This window comes from Ciconia boyciana, chromosome 5, assembly GCF_034638445.1.
Source record: "Ciconia boyciana chromosome 5, ASM3463844v1, whole genome shotgun sequence".
NCBI lineage: Eukaryota > Metazoa > Chordata > Aves > Ciconiiformes > Ciconiidae > Ciconia > Ciconia boyciana.
This window is the reverse complement of record NC_132938.1, coordinates 42,521,577-42,544,995: the sequence shown is the minus strand read 5'-3', so window position 1 is coordinate 42,544,995 and position 23,419 is coordinate 42,521,577. Positions and strand designations below refer to the sequence as shown.

Here is a 23,419-nt window from a genome sequence, read left to right as displayed (position 1 = left end):
CAAAAAATATTTCCACAAGTTAGCAGCAGTACAAATATGTGATGATGATTTTGAAACTTGATGACAAAACTTGAGACAGAGGAGGCCAAAATTACTTAGAAACAGAAGGTCAATAAAAAACTGTTACATGTATTGTTATTTATAGCCAGAGTCTATATATAAATGAGCATTTCAGTTTTTGAGGTGAATATTTTGAAACTTTTCTCTGCAGAATACATTGAAAATATATGTTCTCTGTGGGAGTTTGGAGGATCTTGGATTTTGAACTTTTGTGAAAGAGTACTTTCCTATCACATTGAATTTCCATTTCTATTTCTAGCATGCTACCAGCGTCATGCCTTTCCCTTGAGGTTTTAGTTGATCTTAAGGCAAGCGATACAGAGAGAGGGTGTGAGGTCCTGTGAGGGACCCTTGGAGGTCTGAGGATGAAAACCAGCTATGATAAAAGCATGTCAGTCCCCTAAATACGAGAATCACCAATTGTTTGCAACTCCATTTCAGATCTGGGTTATGCTAGCAGAAGAACAGACCCCTTTGCCCCTCTTCCTGCCTTTGAGAGTGGTTTGCAACACTACGTGTTGTCTCTAGCTAAGCAGACTGAAACAAAACATGGGAACAGACCTGGTCATTTTACATCCCAAGTTACCTGGTGGTAAGTACTGTAGTCAAAGCAAACTCCCATTCCGTTACCTTTATCCACTTTTTTATATGGCAATATTACAGATGGTTAATCATCATTTTACTAGATTCATTCTCTGCTTAGAGCACATCAACCTCTACTGTTTGTAACAGTGAACACGAAGGTGGGTACTTTATCTTTCATGGGAGTGCAGAGTTTGGCTCCTGCAATACATGTGCTGCATAGTGGCTTTCCTGCCTGAAGAGTATTGATTAGCCATGAGCTGGAGTCTCTTTTGAGTAATTCTATATGTAAAGGTGTGATCTCAAAAAATGTACCCCGCAGGCTGAGTTCAGCTCCTCGGTTTGAAATGCGTGGCTGAACAGCTTCTTGTAGTCATCTCGCTTGGTAGCTCTCATCCCTGCTAGCGTGTTTAACACTCTGCTCTGATTTTCTGTCGTAGGTCGTATGAGAAACCTTGGTGGAACTTTTTGACTTAGGAGGACATTTTGGTAGCGGAAATGAAAATATGTCCCCAGTACACTAAATTGTGGTGCCAAGGCGTACACAGTTTCAGAATGCACCTCTTTCATTCTTTTTCATATATGGCTTGAGATTTCAAACAGCAAATACTTGAAGGTTTGAATGTATTCCCACTGAAGAAACTGTATATTCTGCAGCTGTACCGCAAGTTCTTCTAGTATCAGCATACGTTATTGCCACATGCCTTGATGTGTGTTTGCAGCTTTTAACTCACTGAACTGTGAGGTTTTTTTTTTTCTTTTTCCTTCCTTTAAACTACCTTAGCATCTTAAAAATTCAGCAATTCTTATTAGGGCTAGATTAGGGCTTATGATTGTGTGAAAAAATTATTTGCTGAAAAATGTGCCTTTATTCTTTACAAAGCCAACCTGAATTTGCCAGTTGTGGCCTATGACCCTTACTACAAAATCATTCTCAGGATTCAGGAAATTAAATTGAATTTCATCTGCTGAGAGTGAATGTCTGCATTCACTTCGACCTCCAGAGAGGGACTTAACTGGCATGCTGTGGAATTCCAGTATGCAGTGTCTCCCAAATCTTTCCTGCCAGTAGTCCTACTTTTTCTATACAATTATTATATGATCTTGTAGCAATCATTTCTATACTTAGGATGGTTCTAGCTATTATGCTTCTTGCACTGAGTGGAAGAACATCAGGGCTGAATCCCTTCAGACAAGAAGGCAGCTGAATCAAAATCTTCTATATGCTGGGTAAGTTTCCTAACCCTGGATGATGAGCTAAAAAAGTCAGTGGAATTTCTGACAAGATCAATGCTCTCTGGTTTTGTGAATACTTCTAATCTTTTGGTGGATTCAGCTCTTGAATACAAACCCAAATTTTTCAAATTTGGTCAAAATGAATACCTTCTTGGTTAGCTGCAACAATCAAAAAGTGTAACTGCTTGCATAGCCCTTTTGGTGATCTTCCATGACATCCTTATAACCTGGCATGGGTGAAAAGAAAATTATGAAGTATATCCTTTGTCACTAAGAGAATAGAGCAAAGCCATGCACATGACACTCTTCTAAGCAAGACTAGTTTATGTAGGTCTTGCAACTATCAGGGCGAGTGCAAAATTGTCTGGAAACTACAAAGAGAGTAAAGTATCAACGGCTCGCTCTCAAGTGTGGGAGGATACATTTTGCAGAGCTCTGCAAGGATCTGTCCCGCATCTGAACACCTTAAAGTTTTTGCTAAGAGTCTGGATTACAGAATAGAAATTGTTTATTAAATTTGGATATGACAGTGGAAGACAGTCTTAAATTCGAAGTGATTTTGACAAACTGGATAAGTATTCTGGGAAAAAAATTTACGATATTCAATAGAGACAGTGCAAAAGGGAGAAGTATCCAGCCATAGAGATAGAAATAGGAACAATGAATTAGGTGGTAGTTAATTCTAGGGAAACAAAACCAACTAGAGACTAAATTGTATCACAAAATTGTCATTACTTAACAGCCTTCCAACTGTTACAACCAAAGCTTGCATTCCACATGGAAGCATGGAAAAAGAGTATACACTGTGACACATGCACAAGTATCCTTCTTTTTTTATAAACACGTATAAGGTCCCAAGTAGCACACTACATCCAGCTTTGGACTTTGCACCTCAAGAAAGATACAAATCAGTTGAAGACAGTCCTGATGAAAGCAGTAAGAGACATCAGCTGTTGAGATGTCCTGGAGTGTCTATGGAACAGTATCAGGAAGTGGGCTTTAACTATGTAAAGACTGAGGAGAATACTCTGCTTGCTGTCTCTTTGGTGGCTAATGTAATACTCTGAAATCACAGCAAGGAAGATTCAGGTTAAACATTAAGGAAAAGTTTGTGACTGCAAGTCGGAACAGATTGCCTGAGGAGGCTGTAGTGGTGCTATCGCTGGAGGACTTCAGAATGGGTTAGACAAACACTTGTCAAGAATGACATAGATGGAGCCGATCGTGCCTTGGGGCAGAGCCATGGAGGAGCTGACCTCGCAAGGTCCCTTCCAGTCCTACTTTTATGTGAAGAGCATTATGCTGTTTCCTCCCACTCCACCTTCAGCATTCAGAGTTCTTCTGTTCCTCCCACAAGCTTTCCTTTATCTCCAGCTACTCTCCTAAAAATAACCTTTAACTGCCTCTTTTACTATTTTATGGATGTGTAGGAAATGCTTTCTGCACAAGACAGTTCTATGGACGGACAAGATCGATCTCACCTATGAAAAAGGACAGGACTACTTCTCGCCATTTGTAGAGCCGCGCAGAAAGAGGGTTCGCGCTGCAGGATTTAGACCTAGACATTCAGAAATGTTTTAGCCACCGATAGAAATATGGACTGCAATTGAGGTGATAGCTTTCTATATGCAGGGCAGAAAAAAAGGAAGGTAGACAGACCTTTATTTTTCAATATTCATTCTAGACACATTAACGTTACAAGTCTGGGACACATTTTCCCACTGTTTGATGGGATGAGGCTGAAAGGGCACTAGGTCCTAGGAAGCGTAACCTAAGTGTCCTCCTGTTTTGCTGAGAGGAGTTAGTTTGAGAAGAAAGGATAATCGCCCTACGCAGTCAGAGCGAGCGGCTGAACTCGGACCAGAAGCCCAAACGGGTCTGATGCAACAAGCAGGGTAGAGCCGACAACCGGCGCGACGTCGCTTTGAGCATCTCCTTCCCTCGGTGCTGCTCCCGAAGCGGGGGATGACCTCAGCCCCCGCGGTGCGGAGAAGGCCGGGGCCGCTTGGGCTGGCGGCCGGGCGGCGGCGGGAAAGGCGGCGCTGGGGGGAGCGCGGGGAGCCGCCGGCGGGTGAACGCCCCGGCACTGCCTGGCGCAGCGGGCCGGGCCCCCGGGCAGGGAAGACGCCGGCGGGCTCTCAGCGCGGTTCCCCCCGCGTTTCACGTAGCGCCGTGGAGGACGGACCGGAACGGGAATTGCAAGCCCCGTCCCCGGTGCGCAGCGGCGGCGGCGGCGCCGCCCGGCTCCGGACCGCGGTCCCCGCGCCGGGGGCCGCCCCCGCGGGGCTCCGCCGGCTGCCCCGCCCGCCGGCGCGGAAAGGTGGGGAGCCGGCGGATGGCACGCACGGGGCGGCCGCGATGAGGGGGCGCGGCGGGGCGGGCCCGGCGCTGCCCGCCCCCGGCCCGGCCCGGCCGGCGCACGTGGTGGCGGGGGGCGCGGGGGGCGGCCCCTCCTTGCCCGCCTCCCGGCGCGGAGGGGCGCGCTGTGCCGCGGCGCCGGCCTCTGCGCGCCTCTCGTATTTTTCTATTTAAACTCCCGCGGAGCAAATTGCGCGCCATGAGCTCAGGGTGCCGCGCCCCCCCGCCCCGGGCCCGGGCCGGCAGGGGGACGTGAGGCCGGCAGGGGGACGTGAGGCGGGCAGGCAGGCGGGCGGGCGCGGCGAGCCGCGGGGGCTCCGCGCAGCGGCAGCGCTCCCGCGGCGCCCCGGAGCCCGGAGGAGGGGCGCGCTCTCGGGCCATCGCTGTTTACCGGACTCGCGTCGTGGGGGCTTTCTCCCTCTTCTTAATTTTTATTTTCGCTCTCCCCCCGGCTGTGCGTTGAGCTGTTTGCCGCTCCGTGCGCAGGTGGATCCATGAGCTCCCCCGGGAGCGGCACCGCCGCCGCGCAGCGCCGCACCGGGGTGGGGGGAGCGGCCGCCAGCTCCGGCCCCGCCGCCGCCGCTGCCGCCACCGCCGCGGGGGGCGGCCCCGCCCGGGCACGGGGCGGGCGGTCGTGAGGCGGGCGGGCGAAGTTTCTCCGCGGCGCCGGGCCCCTCCGAGGGACAGCGGGGAGGGAAGGACCTGGCCCGGCGGTGCGGGGGTAGCTGCTGTTGCTGCTGCCGCCGTCGCCAGAGCAGCCCGGCTTTGGCCATGAAGAGGAAACAGAAGAGGTTTCTGCAAATGACGCTGCTCTTCACCGCGGCGCTGATTTTCCTGCCCGACATCGGCCTCTGGTCTCTCTACAAGGAAAAGCACCTGGTGAAGCCCGCCGAGCCGCAGGTAGGTGCGAAGCCGCCCGGGGAGCGCTGCCCCGCCGCGCTCCGCGGTGCCCCGCCGCGCCGGGCGGACGGCGGGCTGCCGCCTCTCGGGGCGCGGCCCCGGCGCTCGCCCCACTGGGGCTGCGTGGGGCCCGGCGCCGGCGGAGGGGCCCGGGGCGCGGCGGCCGCCGGTGCGGTGCGGGGAGGGGAGCGCAGGACATGTGCGTGTCCTGCCTCCGCGCTGGAGAGAGAAAGTTGTGGGCGAACAAACGAGCCTGCCGGGCTGGGTTTCCCCGGGAAGGGCAAGGGTGAGCAGTCACAGAAGCCGGCAGTGAAATTAGGAGGACGTGGGGTTTTGCATGCTTCGTTGGTTAGCCAAGGGTGATGCTGGTCCCTCATTTTCATTACGGGAAGCGGAGTTTTTACCGCAACTTTTATTTGTCTGCCTATCTGTTACACTTCTTGAACTGATGTGTGGCTGTATGTCCGCTAAAATTGCTCGGGATCCATCTAGGTAACTAACCGCCTAGGTTTTTTGTTTCCTCTTCCTTTCTGTTGAAAACTCGACAGAAACGGCTGGCAGTCTCTTTCTCTTCTGAATGTTAGTAATGGGACCTGATACAACTACGCTGTGTGTAACTGCTTGTCAGACTGCTGTCACAACGAACTTTTAAATGTTTCCAGTTTACAGTCTCCTCAATCACCGTTATTAATAACAGCAGCTGACATAGGCTATTTTTTTCTTAAGTTATTCTTCAACTCGCTGGGTTTATGTATGGCTCATAAATCACAGTATGACCTGCACTAAGTGAAGTTTAGTTTTAGGGAGTTGTTGTAATGCAGTGCTTTAAAAGCCTGCCTGTAATTTACCAAAGCTTATATTTGTTCTTTTCAACAGTGCTATGCTCCTACACTGTAATTGTCAGTGTAATTTAAATATAATATAAATATTTCATAGATCATTAGTAAGAAATTATGGGATCGTTTGATCTTTTAGTTTGTTTACCACTTGCATAGCCTTCATGTTAGAGTGTATTAGCATCATGTATCATTTTAGTGTATTAGTAGTCTTAATTTCAAGGGTCATCGCCCATGTATATAATGCACTTTCCACATACTAAATGTATTTAAGTCAATGGCTTCAATTGAACAATAGCACATTTCATTCGTTGTTAATATAGCTATCCATTACAGAAGTTAGTCTTCCCAAGTATCCTAACTTTGGTTAATGAAATATGCTGAATGGAAGATACTTTATTACTACAGGAGGAAGTTAGGGATAGCTTCTTAATTTGAAGCTTACTTTATCTTTCCAATGGTTTTAAAATGCAGTAGGTGTCAGGTGCTAGATTTTAGTTGGAAGTAGTTTCTGCTGAAAGAAAATTATACACGATCATAAGTGTCTGTCATTAGTTTACAAGGTGCATACTGTAATCTTTGCAGCTTCTAATTTCCTTTGTGATTTAGGAAAACTAAGGTGTTCAATCCAAATAATGATTTCCATGTTTGTTTCATGGCTCTTTAAAAGACATATGCCTTGACATAAGATGAAATTTCTGATGTTCAAGACTGTACCCTAGGTAGAGCATGACTAGATAGCACTCAAAGGGAAATAACTTTTTTTAAAAAAAAAAAAGTTCTGGATAAATGGTGGAAGAAAACCTTGGAGATCAGCAGCTGACCATACATGAAGGGCTAGTGAGACTTGCTAATGAGACCCCAGCAAATTTTAAATCCTAGGTTTTCTGAAAGGGGCTTTTTACTAGCTTCCTTTTTTTCCTTTTTTTTTTTTTTTTTTCTTTTCTCCCCACCCGAATACTAATTGAGCAGTAATGGGACTGTTTAATGGGAAAACAATAAAAATGAGCAATGAAACTTTGAACCTTACAGTTGACTCTAACGTAATTCCACTATCACTGTCAGAATTGAAGTCATGTTGGCAATGTCATTACCCAGTGAGGATAGCAGGCTGAAGTAGAGGTGAGTAATGCAATTATGGTACTTGTGTCTTTTGATGTGCACGTTATAGCCCAAAATGCATACGAGGAACAAGGGTTGAAATACAAGTTTCGAGCTCAACTCTTTTAAATATAAAGGAATTTGTGATAAGATGGTCAGTGTATTTCTTTGAGACTACACTAGAAATGAGGTCATACTATAAAAGACCACATTAGAATAGTGAAATAGTTTCATAGTAGAAATATAACTCTTCCCCCCCCATAAAGTTAGTAGGAGATGCGAGAATTTCAACACTCAATGCAGTCATTCTTTGCCCTTGAGGTGTTCGAGTACTCAATATTTAGTGTGACAACACAAGTTTAAAGGTCAGTCCTACTGAAACTGCTGCAGACTTTTCTTATATATTCTAAAGTTGTGTTAGGTTACATAGGTATGTACGTAGAGTCAGCACATGAGACAGTGATGTACAGTCAGGCTGCTATGCTACGTCCTGACCATGGAAGAGTGGCAGAGCTGTCAATGACTTAGCCATAGGCTGAAATGGTTTTGCCCTCATGGGTAAAATGTGTGTCTAGTGGTATTCTGACCTTGGCAGTAATGCCACCTTGTTTTAATAGCAATTAAATTAATGTTACTGATCTTCAGGTTTTTTTGAGGAGATGGCATGATGAAATCCTGATTTTCTGACTAGCTGAAAATTAAACTTGCCAATGCATTGCTAAAGCAGACATCCCCAAACTTCCCTGTGAATGAGGACTCTGTCAGCCTCTCCCACCACCTAAGCTGCTTGCCACAGCACCGGAGTGAAGGAGGGATAACAGGCTGATGGAGGAGGCATTGACATCCTGACAGCAGTAAGCAGAGAAGCTGTTCAAAAGCAGTCCACGATGCAAAAATTTTCTATCAATGTGTAGAACAGTGTCCCCTGGGGACTGTGTCATTCCCAGTGCCTAGAAGAGGGCACTTGTGCTCTTTAGTGCTATCTAGAAATTCTAATGTGACAAAATATGTTGACGTTGTTATTCTTTAAAATAGTACTGCAATAAGTTACATAAGAGTATTTTTTTGTCATTGTGCACATTCTGTTTCTGAGCAGAAAAGCTCTTCTTTTCTTCTTTAGGAAAGATTAAAAGATGAGAAAATGGTATTGACAACCCTGATTTCAGACCGCGTTAATGGTTTTGATCACTGTACATTAATTCTATGAGCATTATTAACCTCTAATTGTTTCATACAAACTTACTTTTTTAGCCTATCATATTTTCCTAAGGTTTTCACCTGGAGATCTGGATAGACTTGGTCTTTATATTTTGATAATTGTTATTCACTTTTGGTTTATCACAAGTGGAACTTCAAGGGTAAGGGTACAGATACTAAGGTTCTGAGTTACATAGAGCAACGAGATCTCCGTAACATAGAGCCTGACAATAAAGTGGTACATGTGAGGAAAAAAGTATAATCAATTTCTGGTTTAAGTCTTTTTAAGTCAGTCTTCCTTGCTGTACTATGGGAATAAGGGAAATTGAATTGCCTTTTTAAAAAAAGACTTAGAAATTTCTTAACACATTATGCTGTCCTTGAGTTTTGATTACAGTTTTTACAGTTAGTTTAACTTTGTCTTTTTTTTTTTTTGTCACTGAAATATTATGTATGTGATATATAAGTATCCTCTCTGATCTTTTCTTTTGACAAAATCCCAAGCCCAGGGTTTTTGGATACAAAGTTATACTGATAAAACTTTTCATTTCAGTTTTGTTTTCTGTGGAGGAAAAGCAACAATGCAGTACAACCAGTAGGATGTAATCCTAGTCCAAACCTGGTTATCTGATGCTATCTAAAGTTAGTGCTACTTTATTTAGCTACAGTAAGGCTTTATCCTTGTCTGTTTATATACTTCCAATATATGAAAAATAACTTCACGTAAAAGAACCACATTTCCTGCAGCAGCTTTCCGCTGTCCGTAATACAGGTATTTGGTGACAAGTGTTGAGAGACATTTCTTTTTGTTTTTATGGAATGCCAGTGTGGTTGGCTGAAAGGAGGCCTAGTGAAGTAACCCCTAATGTATTTCAACTTCATTCGGTACTTTTTTTCAGTCAGTTGTCATCTCCCTGCTTCCCGCTGTCAAATCTCCTCACTTAGAATTGGATTGAACAGCAGCATCTCTTAGTCACAGATGCTCTGTAATACTTATTCATAGGTGTATTACTGAAATGCTTTCTGATGTGTAAAGTAAGGAAAAAAGAAGGTAGATTCCTGACTTTGTTTCACTTGTGCTTTGGCGCAATGGGCCATGCTACTTTAACCTCCTGATTTAGGCACTTCTGCGGGAGGAGCTCTCAATGGGCTTGGCCCTTTTTCTTTCGGTGCTTGCATGGTGCCCAGAGCAAAGACCAAACTACAGCCGTGCTGTCAGGGGAAAGCGTTGTTCCATGGGACATTCTTTCCCTTGTCCTGTGAATTCTGTATTTTTGTCTGGTTAGCCCCATGATTAGGTCTTTCTCTTGGGATATGTGAAGTCTGGATTTAAATGAACTCCTCGGGATAAGGAGAACTTAGTTCTTACAAATCCTGGGCCTGCATTGTAGTTGGCAAACAGGCACAGAATCCACCTTCCAAGCCTGGTGGCTGTGAAAGTACTGGCCTTGGCTCCGGAATCCAGGAAGCGGTTTCAGCCTGAAATCTGTCTTGCAAACAGTCATTAGTTTCTGAAGTCTGTGAAAGAGGTGAACATTTAAATTTACCCCAAAGTGCAATGTTTCCTACTGCTTAGTACCCAGGTTCTGATAATCATAATTGTTCCAGGACAGTTAACTCTGTTTACTTGCTGTTGATGCCAGTGAAGCACAAAGCTTGGGTTGGTGAATTCTGTTTCTGAAGCTGCATCTTGAAAGTGAAACTTTCTTTTTTTTTTTTTTCCATTTACCTGTATTTCCCTTGCGTTCCCAGTTGATTTCAACAGCTACAAAATCTTGTACAAAGTATGGTTTGGTTAGGACACAAATAGACACCTATTTCCTATGATTGCACTGTCGGGACACTGTCAGTTACTTATCTATGTAGTTCCCCTGTCTCGGTTACCTTACTTACCTTTGCTTTCACCACAAACTTGTGAGGCAGGAGAGTTTTTTTTCTCTTTAACAGAAGAGTAAATAAAGTATAGAGTGACAAACAGGCCCAAGTCTACAGAAGTAGCTGCTTGACTATTGCTAACATTCATTTGTACTGTTTTGGGAGAGTGCATGGCTGACCATAAAAAATACTGATAAAAATGAAGCCTCACTTTCTATGCTCAGTTTCTCAGTTTCTATGCATGTGCTGTTGGGAGCAAGTCCTCATTTCTCTCCCCAGAGCAGCAGCTGGGACCTGGTGTGTTCAATCCTCTCTTATTCTACAGCCCTGTTCATTGCTGGGCTGGTGTCAGCTCCAAGAGCCCCTATACATGGCATGGCAAAACAGAGCTTAGCGTCTTAAAACGCAGTGCATTGGCAGTCTGCATTTGCCATTTAAGTATTTAACAGTCATACAGTTAACACTTCTGTAATTCACTTCTTTATCTGAATTGTATAATTTCATTCCCCTGTATATATTGGAGCCTACTGAGGAAAATATCGTTTGAGGTCTAAAATCTTTGTTACTTTCAAGATACAATATTATTTTTGGCAATTAACAGTATGTTTCTGTTGTATTCAGTATACCAGAGGGAGCCCTCCTGTGGTTAATTTAATACCTATCAATTTTTAGGAATGTTCCTAAACAGAGTATACCTTACAGGATAAAATGGACTGGGTTCTATATTTAGTTTTCTTTCCATTTAACTTGGCATTTGTAATGCATTTCAGCTACTATTATTGTGTGTAGTTACCTTTTTTTTTTTAAGCACAGTCATTTCAGATTAATCCAAATCCAAATGCAAGGCCAAGAAACCTCTGTGCATGCCAACATTTGGACTTGCAGAAAGACCACTGCAATGAGGGGGATTCCATGGCCTTATCAAAGCAGTGAGATGCAAGATTGCTCGCTGATTAGGGGGGCATACCTGAGCTGTGTTTTGTCCCCTCACTGGGACATGGTGCTCACTTCTTTCCTAAACTTCCTCATCTCCCTGGGCAGGGAGCGTAGCTCTTGTGTCTGGCTCTGGGGACCTGCAGCGGTACCGTAGGTGCATCCCGGTTGGAGCCAGGCTGCACCGTGCCACTGCGCGTGCTGTTCAGCAGAGATGCAAGCATGTGTGTAGGCAGGTGTCTGTTCACATATATAGAAGAAAGAACAATTCAGCCTTTTTTTTTTTTTTTAAATGCTCAGACAGGTAACGTATGGTCTTTGTCTAGTGATATGCTGATGCACACATTTATAGCAATTGACTTCAGCAAAACTGAGTGTATGCTAACTATTTCGATGGATAGGGGCCAGGAGCCGACATGTTTGTTTACTTTAAATAAGGCTGAAAAAAAGTAACTCAGAGGTTGACAAGTTAAATACAATGCAGCTCAGGAATCCCAAGCTAAAAATCCCACATCTATCGTAAATGTTCCTCACTGTCAAGAGACCAAATTACGCTGACTGAAAGAAATAGCAGTCCCATTTTTTCAATGTTTCTTTAAAATGTGAAAAGGCTTTATTAGGAGATGTCAACCTGCTGAACCAAGTCCTTTCTGAGAATTCCAGTGTAAACTGGTTTTTAAGGTCAAGCTCTATTGTGATTCCTTGGTTTCAAACTGGTTTTGACAATTGTCACATTTGGAGGAGTTTCACTGGGTGATGGGCTTGGCTGGGTGATCTTTCTCAAGATATGTCTTCAACAGAGAAATCCTTTCCCTCTTCTTTATGAAAAAATGCTATAGAAGAGACCTACTTGAGGAGGTTTGCTCAAGAGGTAAAGGAGAGGAAGAAAATCTATTGCAGGAATTTAACAGGATTTCATGCTGCTTTTTCAAATTCTTCACCTTCATTTCTGTACTTTTCATACATCTTTCTTCGTAGAGAAGGTGACATGACTCCAAGTCTATGCAAACATCTGGTGATTCAAGTCAGCTATTTAATTGCCAAACTAATAGCAATATATTAAGAGATTTGTAGGAATAAAAGTGATGAGGTGTATGTGCGGCTAACATAGAAATATATAGGCTACAATGTCCCACTCTTTTCCAGGTGTTTGTACTCTGCAGGGTCAGAGCTGCCATGTTCCTGTTCAAGGTAGTGTTTCACAGGGACAATGTTCTCTTACGTTGCCATTTTAAGATATCTTGGCAGATCTTATTGAAGATATTTCCTATCCTCTCTTTCTTCTGGTCAGATCCTGTTTATTGAAGACCTCTGCCCTCACTTTAGGAAGAAGTCACTAGCAGAAATACGAGGCTTTCATCTAGCCACGTGTGGCTTTAACAGATAACTACAGCATCCCTTTCCTGCCATCACCTCCAGCTGTTGGTTACCATCCAATGCCTGAATTTTTCAGCCAAATCTCTGGTGGCAGGACATAACGGCATTTGACAGATGCTTCACTGGATCATCTGAAACCACCTCCACAACAGTTTAAGCCTATCTGCCAGACTTTTCCCTGAAGAAGCTGAAGAATATTTGCGTGTCTTCTTCAGAGCCATGTGAGCAGTAACCCTTGCAGCAGCAAGGAGTTTGGAGATTGGTGACATCTGGCAGTGTCGTGAATGTGCAGTGCCCTGAAACTTCTGTCGGGTTTGTGCCAGCTAAGAGTTACTATGTCCAGGGCAGTTTCCTACACTTTACCAGTGGCTTTTTGTTTTAATGGCAAATTTACAGTGCAAATTGGACATAGTAGACTAGAAAATCTGGCCCATACAACTTCAACGTTTCATCGATCAGCGATAAACCATTGATTCCGTGCTTAAGATGGCGATTTAACAGTTTACTTCTGTGCTATACAGCAGTTTATGACAGGATGCGATACTGCTAAGAGATTTAGCTAGGCGCAGTAATTATCTGAACTAGAATTTGGTCAGGACACCAGTGTTAATACAGGGTGCTTTAGAAATTGGATTGCTCACTGAAGTGTGTAAGTGTAGATTTATCAGACTAACTTAAGGTGCTCATTTGCTTAAAGAAGCATAATTTTTCATACTTGTACTTAAAATAGAATAACAGATGAGTTTGTTTAGAAAATTTTAGCCTGTTTACTTATTGTTGCTCTCTGAAAATAGTTTTCTATAAATTAAGTACTAGGAGAATGCAAACAAATGTTTAGGACAAGCAAGAACATTTTATAGCCAGCCTGTGACAAGTTCTGTTTATAGATGAAGATGGGGAAGAGCAAGGGCTCCCTGTGTCTCTGTTTAGAGCCAATGGCTGGGAAATACAAGCCCTGCACATGTATTCCTGCAATGCTAACAGCTTCTGTAGTGTGAGGTAAGTATTTTATCCCATATGTTTTTGCCTCACTGTGATTAAAATATCCCAGTTTTGCATTAGATAATTGTCTGTCACAGGCGGTTTGTCTTTCTGTTTTGTCATCCAATCCCTGGGCTAAAAGTTGTGCTTGTAATGTAACATTTGGGTAGTGCTGCTGAAGCTTTACATGGTTGTGTCAGAGAAGGCAAGGTCAAACAAGTGCACATGTACTTGGGAGGCTTGAGATATTCCCACCCACAAGAGTTAGCTCCAACAGATATTGGCAGCTGAAGTCTCTCTTCTGCACAGATTAACTATACCCTTGGCAAAATTTTGCCAGTCCCTGGCAAAGCCTGCACAGATGCAGCAGTAGTTAGCCAGAGATAGATAACTGGAGAAGAGACTGTAAATTGTACCAAATCTTGTGCCAAACCAGTATCCTTCAGTGGTTCACCAGCTCGGAATTGTGTCTTGCACAGAATATAATACATGGTTTAATGCACTAGTTCACTTCTTTATATATATAATTTTTTTAATATGAGAGGCGAAATACCTACTGTGGCCCTTCAATGGGGAAAGCCCTCTTATTTTACACATAGCAGCACACCTCCGTCTCTTGCCTCTTTCTCTCCTTTTTGTTTGGGTTTTTTTTTTTTTGGGAAAAACATGTTTCAGCTTCTTTAATGTTTTTGATATCTCATTTGATTGCTGGGTAAATTATTATATTGGATTGCTTGAATCTTGGAAATTTTTCGATTGCTTTTTCTACAGAGTGGTAGTTTCACATTAGCATGGGGAATGCATGAAAAAGACACATTAATGCCATCCTACAAGAAATATATTGCTATTTTTCAGGCTCTGATAAATGACTACATTTTAAGTTGCATTTGATATGGATACAAAATGAATGACAGGCTTGATCGGATGTTGTTTTTCCAGAATTGCTCAAAACAAACTAAAGTGACAGTCAAATTGCCGATCAAATTTTGCAATTATAACACCAGTATAAAAATGTACATCCAGAACTTTTATGACATTAAGTAGTGCATTCTCCACTAAAGTTACAAAATTGTTAGAGACACAGCATACACGGACATAAAAAGGACTTGGGATGGCTGTAAAAATTGTCAGAAAACTCAAAAATGACATGCAAAAGCCTCACAGCAAAATATTCCTGCAGTATATTTAACCTGTGGTTCACATCAGATTAAATCTTTCAGTATAAGGGCATCCTTGACATAATTCCCAATGATGGTGAAGCGGTGGGACTTTCTCCAAGTATATGGAGACACTCCTCCTAATGATGGTCAGATTTTATTTTGATCTATATTACTTCTTGATCTATATAGCAGTCTGAGAGAAGAGTGGTTTTATCTCTCCATTTTCCCTAAAGTAATCCATTTAAGAGATACAAGCCCAATGAAAGCACAGCCAGAACATGTATATTAGCCTATGCTTTGCTAACATGAAAGTGAAATTGCGTTCACCTCCACCAACTGCCTATATATACTAACGGAATTTAAAAACAAAATTGAAAGCTAGCGTCTTGAGCTCTGCAAACAGACACGCCGTGTGTGCAGGAAGGGCTGCAGAGGAGGGCAGGAGGGCTTCCTTGCTTCCCTCCTCCTTGCTGAGGAGAGGATGCACCAAGAGCAGTAAAGATGCCGAGATGTTGTTTAAGCCATCCATACGCAAAGCGCAGAGAGAAACGGCTTGACAAAGAGTTGTTATTAACATGAGACTTACTTTTTATAAAACTGAGGTGGTATCTCAGCAAATTACTACTCAGAAATCCCAAGTGCTGCAGTTCATATGCTGACCCCACACAGAGTAATAGTGCAGTCACTGAAGATAAAGGTGTTTTTACTGAAGCAGCTTCAATATGAACGAGTGAGAGAAATTTTTCTTCAAATGCTCAAGACGCACAACAGATGTCTCCTTCAGAAGCAATGAAGAAAAATTGTATTTTATATTGGGAGAAGGGAAATGGAGATGGCATCATGCTAAGCAGCAACCTGCTTCTGCATCTCGAATGGATGTGTGTGACAAATGAACACAGGAGATCAAGCCCAGGACGTGTATTTACTGCCTGTGCACATTGTAACCCCTTCAGACAGCAGTCTTGGAAAAACTTGCCTTTTTCTTCTGTTGTAGTGACGTTTGTTCTGTGACTTATGAGAGTAAAAACTTACCAAATTGAGTTTAAAACTAAAATTCAGTGAATTGAGACTCTTCAATGCACTGTAAAGAAATTGTTAGTAGACTAGATTCTTCAGAAATTGTTATTAGTGTGGGCTTTGAGTTTTTCCTTTAATTTATATATATATACACACACACACACACACATATGCATGTGTATGTTTGTTTATGGGCAGGAGGAGGTGAGGAGACCATCTTTGCTTCCTATAGGGAGAGGGAGTTTGTTTTCCCTAATGTAACATGCCCTAACAATCTTAAGAGGAATGGAATGATTTTGTGAAAGACACCATGCAAATACATGGGAAAGCGTATGTTTATAAGTATAAATTCAGTACAATCTACAGTGTCTTTGGCATTTTCCAGGTTTTTCTAAAATAAATGTGGATTTTTGGTTTGTTTTGGTCTCCCCTCCCTCTTTATGCACAGATTGTATGTGGGCTGGCTTTATGTTCAGTTTTTGAACACTGATAACTTTAGACGATCTACTGGACTTTTTTTTCCTTTCTAAGTCTTGAAATGTGTAGGCAATAAAGATGTTGGCTTGTTTCTTTTATGCCCTTGATTCTTTCCAATCTTTCCTGTTAGTCGTTTCTACTCTTTAGACAATGGACCCTCATATGCATCTCTTTAGGAGACCATACACAACTTTGTTCAAAAAATAATTGCCCAAGGCTGCCATTTTTACAATATACTTTGCTAACCTGCTTTTCTCCTGACATGTGTGATCTAAAATAATCAAATGACTGACCTTCTCTTCCATTTAGTAACCTTCTTCATATTGCAGATTAACCTCCGATTTACTGATCTGGTTGTTAGAGAGACCAGCTACTCTCTCTTAATGATAATGGAGAGTGACAGGATGGAAGTGACAGGAAGGAAATATGAAAGAAAGGAAAATGTGCAGCCAGGAGAAGAATAAGGACAATATATCCCATCAAGTGTATTTCTTGAACTTCTAAGTCATGTTGCTATCATGTTTCCTATGCTTTCTCTTTCATATTGCTCCAATCTGCATCTCTGGCATATATTGTTATCACAGCATGCATTTAAAAAAAAGAATAATAACTGCAACCTTGCTTCTCTATTCTAATTTATTATGGCACATTAGTAAAGCTGCTTTGGAATACCCTGGATTAATGATGCATTTTAAACTGTTTTAAAATGACCCCAGGTTAGGTCAATTATTGAAGTAGTGCCAGTGAGGAATATTTTATTTTGATTGCAGTAAGCTCTTAGTTTTATGTTAACCGCATCGTACAAACATGACCTGTGGACTTTTAATGTCGTAGTGAATTGAAAATGTGTGAATAAAGCATGCTTCATATTTTTATGTAGCAAACTAAGGCTCTTTCTCGAGAGGAGACTATAAGCTTGTTTTCTTCTGTTGTGCGTGGTCACCTTTTTGTAGTAGTGCTCTGAGAAAACAGGCTTGTCTTCTGATACAAAGGGAAAAGTTTGTGAGGTGTGGGTGCTGCTTATGGCATGTTAGGAATCAGTGCACTTGCCCCTTCTGTATCCCCCCAGCTTAACAGACCCATGCTACTACACCTGTACTTGGACAAAACAGTTTCTCTCTTCCTTTGCAGCCTGAAGGTTGGAAGGACTGAGCAGTGCAGGATATTTTGGTGTGGAAACTGTAGCTTGGTGATACTCTTAGGAGCTCCTGCCAAAACCAGGGGGAGATTCTTAGTGGGGCTGCCTTACTTTGCTTCCTAGTGCTTCGTGGTGTTTTTTGATGTCCGTAGCCAGAGACAGGCTTTGCAGAAGGTGTCTGAGGAACAGCAGTGCATGTGGAGAGGAGGGCCTCAGTTTCCCCACAGCACTGTGGACATGAACAGTGCTGATGCCTGGTAATGTGCTGATGAAGGGCTTGGGGTCCCTGAGTCACACTTGCCATGGCTGGGCAGAGCGTGGGGTCAAGCAGCGTTTAAATGTGAAGTGATGTAGCCGTTAAGGTGGTCTGTGAGGTACACCAGACTGGAAATCGTAAGAGGGAAATCGTGCCCCGCTTTGGAGCACAAGTGGGAAATCACTGTTATTTGTGGTACAGGGAGGCTGGAAGAGTATTATAGGGAAGTGAAGTTGTTTGTTTGCTGTGTATTTATATCTGTCTTTAGGATTTGCTGTTGATCACTGTCAGAAACAGATAGTTGGCTAGATGGACCTTTTTGTCTGACTTTTATAAAAGTCATTCTTAAACTAATAATGTGTAAGTTGAAGTCATCCATAGTAGCTGCTGATAGGAAATCAAGTTGTGGAACGGGAGGAGATTTTGAATGAGTTACTGGATGCTGGAGAGTGCTCTGGTAAGCCAGAAAGAGTAAGAAATGCCAGACAGGTTCAGTGTTGCAGCCCCACAATGAATTTGAGGTGTGGCACACCAAGAAAGCACGCACCTTAGACTAAGTGTAACTGTAACAACATGCATGTTCCCATTATACATGCATGTCTTGGTGCATGAATTAATATTTGAGGGAGACTAAAGACACAATTTCAAGACTCTAATCTTTAATTGATACTTAGGGGCATTGATCCCCGTCATCACCATCCTCTGTGAGGTGCTAGCAATAGGATCCCAGAGTCTTCTGTGTACTTAGTTTGCTTTTAATTTTTATGCAACATTTTCTCGTTTTCTCTCTCCTAAATAGTGTTAATTTTTTTCCTCCTCAGGATAAAACAGGGACATGTTGAATATGGTAGTGTCATAAGGAACATCTTAAGTCTGAGATCGTGGTATTGTGTCAGTATATGTGGGTTGGGGGGAGTGTGGTTTTCGTTTCAGTGGTTTTTTTTTTAATACTGAAGGGAAATATTTGCCTACATTGATATGTTGCATATAAAGAGGAGATTATGGCCTTAAAATATTTAAATCACTCTGTGGAATATGTGCAGAGATGTACATTCATTCCTCTATAACTTGAACTCTTGAGTACTTGTAGATATAAATGTGATGTTTTGCTATTTCCAAATGGTTCCCATTTTTCTGGTATTGGACTTTTTTTGATGTCAAGGCTGTATTTTGGATTTCAGTATGAATAGAATCTAGCACAGGAATGTGTGTCTTAACCAGCTAAGAATAAAGAAAAAATCTTTTATTTCCCCCCTGCCTCAGTAGAGGTTACTTACAGGAAACCTTATTCATTAGCATTCTATAGGCTGAGCTGGTCAGGGATTTGCCAGGTGCTTACCAGAACACCACTTAAGGGTTTGCTGACAGTAACTGGTGAAGATAAAAGCTCATCTCTCTTTTTTCCTTTTTTTTTTTTTTTTTTTTAAGTGAATAGCATAATGTGAAGTTGCTAATGCAAAGCAGTACATCTAAGATGGAAAAGGTGTTTTCAAAGAACTCTCCTGGAATTTAGTTTTAGAATCATAGAATGGGTTGGGCTGGAAGGGACCTTAAAGATCATCTAGTCCAACCCCCCTGCCATGGGCAGGGAAATTTTTCACTAGGTTAGATTGCTCAGTGCCCTGTCCAGCCTGACCTTGAACACTTCCAGTGATGAGGCATCCACAACTCCTCTGGGCAACTTGTTCCAGTGTCTCAATACCCTCACCATAAAAAAATTTCTTCCTTATAGCCCGTCTAAATCTACCCTCTTTCAGTTTAAAACTGTTGCCCCTTGTCCTGACACTACAGGCCTTGGTAAAAAGTCTCTCTCCATCTTTCTTATAAGCCCCCTTTATATATTGAAAGGCCGCAATAAGGTCTCCCTGGAGCAGTGCATGCTTATTTGCTAAAACCTGCTCCTCACTGTAATTCTATGTAGGATGTAGAAATTTGTTTTTTCTCTCTTTCCTAAATGCATGACTGCTATATAGTCCTAGCTTGTATATACAAGTTGCAGTGTGATACTATCAACTATACTGTTGACCAGGTGTCAGGGCTTAAGTTTTAGAATTACACAAGTAATTCCAGAGTATTTCATAGCAAAACAACAGGATTTTCAAAAAAGTAGTCTTCATTGCCATCATCCTCATTACTGGAGTAAAGCTCCCATTGCCTTCAATGGGAACTGAGTTTTGTAATCAGTGCTGTCAGTCACCATCTGGACTGACTTTCTCTTTCATATCTGAATCTTACCATAGAGTCCTTCCTTTCTGGGATGCCATCTGTCAGGCAGTTTCTTTTGACTTGTTTCCAGCATCAACCTTTGTACCTTCTTTCATGTCCTCTTTTGTGCTCCAAGCAACCTCTCAAATCTTCATTCTCCCTGCTGTTTTCAAAATACGTTTTGAAAACTGGTGTTCACAATGAAGTAACCTAGCAATAATAGCTATTACCAAACCCTAGGCAACATCACAGTCATCTGAAGAAAATCTGTCAGGAGGCCAAGGCTTGGAAGGCGTTGACCCCAAACCCTTTTCTCATCCCTACAAGTGGTATTTCAAAGCAGTGGCTGAGGGAGAAGTTTGAACCACTGATGACTGAGTCTTTTCTGTGGATAAAAGAAATCAGTTAGTATGGCAGTTAACCTAATAATAGTTTACAAAAGTGTCAGCTCTTATAGGTTTAAAAATAAGATCAGGTAGCATTAATCTAACAGTATAACTGTTTTTGAAAGGCTTTTACTCAGTAAAGCCATATTTATGAAGACTTAAAAAACCTGTAGTTTTGAGCTGACGGTTGCTAACAGTCCTGCATACAGTGTTTGCACCCTGACATAGTTAATGTTAAATGCCAACAATTTATTTGGCACTTTATAAGCAAATAGAATGAAAAGTGTGAACCCAAAACCTTCCAGTTGGAAAGAGAAAACAAATATTAGAGTATTAGAAGTAGTATTAGAAAGTATTAGAAATAATATTATTATTATATTATATATAATATTATCAAGTATTAGAAATAATAAATACATAAGTTTGAAAAAAAAATCAATTTTGAAAGTAAATCCAAGATAAGTTTAAAAAGGGATGCATCTTCTTAATGAAATAAAGATTAGTAGTTAACATGTGGTTTAATTAATGAGTTTTAAAAATAATTCAGATGTGATATTCACTGTAACTCATGCATGGAGGAGATTTGTATGTGTCTGAACAGCAGCCTTTCTTCCAAGTGGTTTCAGAGATGTGAGTTTTTCCAAACAAAATTTGAGTGAACTCTTGTTGGTTTATGAATTTGATTTGAACTATAAACAAGGATGATTTAGACTTTCAAAGAGATAGAAAAAGCAGTAATTTTTATAGCAGTAGGCTTTTTTAGTGTATATATTAAAAAAACCCCCAAACTCTCACACTGTGACTAGCTAGCCTACAGGTATAAACAAACCAATTACTGTGTTCATATTGTATTCATTCTCAAAGGAAAATATTATCTAGTATGAAAAGCCCTGCTTATTTCAAAGGTTAGAAAATGTGGCAACAGACAATTGTGTAACAGAAAATTGAAACAGAGATTTTTACGGGATCAAGGCTTGCCAACACCTTACCATGCTATATTTGCTCATGGTTATTTTGCATAAAAATAGTAGAAGACTGTTGGAAAAGTATAACTACATTGCAGAATGATTAAAAACTGACATGCAATATCAGTAGATAATTTCATTTATTTAAATGTATTGAAATGAGAATAAGCAATATTCTTTCTGAGAGGCTAAGTTGGCATAAGACATGTGCCTTTTTCCAAATATCAGATCCATTTCTTGCTGGGAAGTGGTGTGAATGACCAAGTACTGGCCTGTCCCTAGGCGACTGAGGCTCTATTCATGACCCTTCAGTCCCTCTGCGATGTGTAGCTTATAATTTCATCTCTCTGTGATTAGCTTCCCTTATCTTTAAGATGCAGCTAGGAAAACTTCCTCTGGAAAGCAGTTTTCAATGCTTCAAAGATGAAGAGGGTGATACATAAGAACCAGATGACTAAAAATTATTGTGTGACTGATGTTACTGCTCAGCTTTACTTGACAATGGTTTCTTGAAGGCTCTTTGCTCTCTGGTAGACACTGCAGGGAGCTGGCTACTTACGTGCCTTTTTTCCTAGGATAAGATAGCTGTGATTATCTTACACCCCCAAATGCATGGTGTCATTCTTGTACTATTCCTCCTTGAGAGGAAAATGAAGAAATTTGTCTGACAGAAAAGTTAGAGAGGTTTTTCACCCAGGTTAGCGACACACAAGTATTTTTCAGTCTTACATTAAATCTTCAAAGTTCCCCAAGCAATCAATATGAACTATTTCTATTATGGAAAACTGTCCATTTCCATCATTTCCCTCTTCTTTCTAAGCAGCCAAATTGATATGAAAAAAAAGTATCATTTGAACTTTGCCACCAAATTTACTTGGGGTGTCTTTCTGCAGAGTAATAATAGGTGGGAGCAGGGGTGAGGAATCTGGCTGTAGTATATCAGCTTTCAGCAGCTCTGATAGTTTACCAGGCTCATATTTTTCAAGGCAAAGCTTCGGCAGCTCCTAATTTGGTTTTTCTTTCCCTCTGTCTTGGAATTTTTCTGATTCAGTTCATGCACTCTTAGCTGAAATAGGGGAAAAACTTAAAGTCTGAGGAACAACCACTGTCCTGTTGTCACCTAACGGTTTCTCTCTCCCAGTCAAATTCCATAGGATGGTGCCAGCCCTCTCTCAAGGGGCCAGTGAGCTTGTGTTGTCATAACCTATATAGAAAGATTACATATATAATTAGGCTTTCTTTCCAGGCAGTGAATTGTATACAGTTAAGATGCTGCTTGAAACTGTAATAGGGCAATGCATGGGAGTTTTTCATATGCACCAGAAGAATTTGTTGTCGCTACAGACTTTGTTGGATGTCTCTGCTTTGAGTGATCTCTTCAAGTCTATTTTGTCAGTATGGAGGCTTTCACTTTACTTATTTGTGGGCACAATTCCATCATTTTATTACTTTTTTTAGACCAGGCTCTGAGCTGTTATAAGCCATGAATCAGTCTTGTTCCTGCAAAAGCAGCTGATTTCAAACACCTTCTATGATACGGTAATCAATTATACATGCAGTCACCAGGGAACTGTAAAAAGACAAAGCATTTAATAGTGGGTATAGGGTTGTATCTAGAGCAAAAGGATTTTGCAATTAGGAAAGATGCCCTAGTGGGCCTGGTGTACTTCTGTTTCTTACTTAAGTTCCTCTGATGGTACCTGGTCTGAGCTTCTTCAGATAGCTTAGCAACCTGCCTGTGTCTTAGAGTTCCTCTGAGGCAGTGGTTTCCCAAGGAAAGTTGCCCACTTTTTATAAAGAGTCACTTTAAAAATGTGGGCATTATTAGGAACCAGGCCAAAATTACTACTACTTAATTTTACTATGTAAACTTTTTTAAATAAACATTGGTTAGCTTTTGTTTGTAACTGTTTGCCTTTTTCACTTTATTAGCAATGAATAATGCCAGTATATTTACAAAATATGAACTTCTGTGTTGGATAAATCTGTTTTTATAACAATTTCACCAGCCCCTCTCCAGCCCTGGCTAGTAAGAGGTGTTACAGAGGATTTTTTTTATTATTGTTATTTTTTTTTTTTTGAGTTCCTGTGATGGATGATTATGGAATAACATGCCCACAGGGAAAATTATTCCTTCCTAATCCTTGTCAGTTAGTGGTTGGTTTATGTCCTGTAGTCTGAAGACTTATATCCCATATACTTTACAGCTAAGTTCATACAGTACTTCATTTTAGCTGACTTCAAATTTTGTTCATTACTGACTTCCAGCTTGGGAATATTATTATTCCTTATTGTTCTGCACTTCGACAAAATCAGTCAAGAGGCCATCATTCTAACAGAAAGCTGTGACCGATTGCTTTAAAAATAAATGATACTTGC

General features: G+C 41.6%; 1 protein-coding gene across 1 annotated transcript in view; it reads left to right on the top strand.

The window, feature by feature from the left end:
• Positions 1-5,007: 5,007 nt before the first annotated feature.
• Positions 5,008-23,419, top strand: part of GALNTL6 (polypeptide N-acetylgalactosaminyltransferase like 6) — a 489,200-nt gene continuing 470,788 nt past the window's right edge. The window contains exon 1 of the mRNA XM_072862275.1: positions 5,008-5,136. Within this exon, the coding sequence (XP_072718376.1) occupies positions 5,008-5,136 (129 nt within the window). The remainder of the gene's footprint in view (positions 5,137-23,419) is intronic.